The sequence below is a fragment of the Gymnodraco acuticeps genome, unplaced genomic scaffold (genome assembly GCF_902827175.1).
Source record: "Gymnodraco acuticeps unplaced genomic scaffold, fGymAcu1.1, whole genome shotgun sequence".
Classification (NCBI taxonomy): domain Eukaryota; kingdom Metazoa; phylum Chordata; class Actinopteri; order Perciformes; family Bathydraconidae; genus Gymnodraco; species Gymnodraco acuticeps.
The window spans coordinates 47501-49950 of record NW_022990366.1 but is presented as its reverse complement, the minus strand read 5'-3'; the positions used below and the strand labels follow the sequence as shown (position 1 = coordinate 49950).

At 39.0% G+C, this 2450-nt stretch overlaps 1 protein-coding gene across 1 annotated transcript in view; it reads right to left on the bottom strand.

Annotated features, from left to right (window-relative positions):
• Positions 1–1344: 1344 nt before the first annotated feature.
• Positions 1345–2450, bottom strand: part of LOC117551384 (phosphatidylinositol 3,4,5-trisphosphate-dependent Rac exchanger 2 protein-like) — a 46101-nt gene continuing 44995 nt past the window's right edge. The window contains exon 8 of the mRNA XM_034224250.1: positions 1345–2024. Coding sequence (XP_034080141.1) covers positions 1979–2024 — 46 coding nt within the window. The 3' untranslated portion in view covers positions 1345–1978. The remainder of the gene's footprint in view (positions 2025–2450) is intronic.

Sequence of the window (2450 nt, the reverse complement as noted above, 5' to 3'; positions counted from 1 at the left end):
GAAAACTGACTGGAGTTTTTTTTTTTTATCGGGATGAGATCATGAGGGGATGGAAATGTGCCATATGTCCCAAAAGATGTCCTGCAGAGAGAGGGTGTGCAGGCGGAGGATCATCACCATCCCCCCCTCTGTGGAGCTCAGTGACGGAGGAGCAGACCCTCCTCTCCGGCTGCAGCAGAGCCTTTTCTCCGGTTCCTGATTCGGGTCCGCCTGACCGACAGCCAGCTGCGCAACAGCAGGTGCGCAGAGGCATTCTGCTAATTACCGGAAGATCAACTGGTTTGTTTTGTGCTAAATCTTGGACTATGGAAGTCCATTTCCGCCGTAATTAGAGATAGAAAAGTGATAATCATGACATAAAAAGCGATAACTGAGTTTAATGTTGGAAATAGTCACTAATGAGCCATTATCATCATTATTGGGGCGGTGGTGGCGAAGTCCATAGGGACTTGGCTTGGCAACTGGAAGGTCACCAGTTCAAGTCCCGGAAAGACCAAGTGCTACCGAGGTGTCCCTGAGCAAGGCACCGTTCACCTACACTGCTCCCCGGGCGCCGTTCAAAATGGCAGCACACTGCTCCTAACACTAGGATGGGTCAAATGCAGAGAAACAATTTCCCCACGGAGATTAATAAAGTATATAAAAAAATATATATATCTGAAGTGCTTTGACAAAAAAATCCATTAAAAAAATATCACCTGTGGAAGCAGTGGCGCTGTAGAAAGCACGACCAATCATCTGAGCCGGCTAAAGTAACTGGATGGCCTACCTGCCCCACGAGGGATTAATAAAAGTCCATCTCTTATCATATGATTTAGAGACTACAAAGACTATAAAACTTCAAAATTGAGATAAAAAGTTATAATTATGATTGAAAGTCATAAATATAACATAAAAGAGCCATTATTATGAGTTTATTGTTGGAAATAGTGACTAATGATCCATTACCATGTGATCTAAAGACTACATTATTCAATAAAAGTCAATATTATGAGATCAAAAGTCATCAGGTAGAAAATCCAAATGATCAGATAATACTAATAGTGACAATAATGACTTAAAAACTTATGAGATAAAAGCCATAATCATTAGATAAAACGTTGAATTTATGAGTTATAAAGTCATAATTATTACTTCAAAAGTCTTAAATATGAGATAAAAAGCCATAACCATTAGATGAAGTCTTAAATATGGAATAAAAAGTCTAAATGATGATAAAACTCAATATATTGAGTCATTCTAGTCTGTGTACATTTGAACGAGGAAATATAATATATTCAACACTGAAATCCTAAACCAATGTGTGCGTGATGTGAAATGTGTAAAACTCAATAAAAACAGTCATTTCTTGATATCAAAGTTTTGTAATACATTAACGGGTTAGTGGCGTACAAAAAGGTCAAGTCTTCATACATGGTATAACTTCTCATAGAAATGACAGCGTGTGAACTCTGCTGGAGCTTATTGATTTAATACCACCTGGTTGTTTGCATAGTCGTGATCGAGGCGTCCAATAAGAGGTAACAGAGACACTTTAATCCTGATGTCTGTCCATATAGAAAAGCAGAATATCTCTCAAACCTGATTCCTGGTAATACTGATAAACATCTGGAGCTGCAAAAGCCCTCAAAGGCACCTCCTTCACACACATGAATATTTACAAGAGCGGTTCTCAAACACACTGTTATCCAACGCTGAGCAATAGAGGCAGAGCGGAGGGGAAACAGAGGCATGTTTTCGATGCAAGTTGAACTCAAATGATTGAATGATTTCATCGGCTCATTTGATGCTTTCTCGAGTCATTGTCTTTTCAGATACATTGAAATAAAAACATCATATTTAGAAAGTACAGCAATACAAATATGAAGTATTAAAAAATACTATGTCCTTATTCTATTTACACTTCAGGCAGCTACTGTGGAGATTTAAAAATGGATTTATTTGATTGGTGCATCCTTCATCGGCTTCTCCCAATGCATTATGGGTCGCCATCGGGGGGTGGAGGCTGGCACAGCTTATACAACCTGAAGAGAGAAACAGACGTTTCTTAATGACATTCGGTAGCGCATGAAAACAAAGCAGCGCAGTGTGTTTGAAGTGCTCTTGGTTTGGAGCAATAATCAGAGAATAAGCTGCACGGAGGAATTACTGTCGACACTGAGCTGTAAACACAAACAACAACAACAACACATATCCCAACAGATAAACATGGCTTTAGAGGTGAGTCAGTGCTGCTGCTGCTAAATGGACTATTGCAAAATATGACTGACGGGGTTCTATTAGTCCATTCGATACATCGGCTTAGTCGGTTGTTTAAGCTCCAAAAAACTTTATTTATAATCAGCCACAAACAAATATATACCATTCGACAAAAAGGTAAACAGTATAATGTAAATAAACAAAATCACAGTTTACCAAATGAGGTTGTCTGTCCCTCTAACCACATCCTA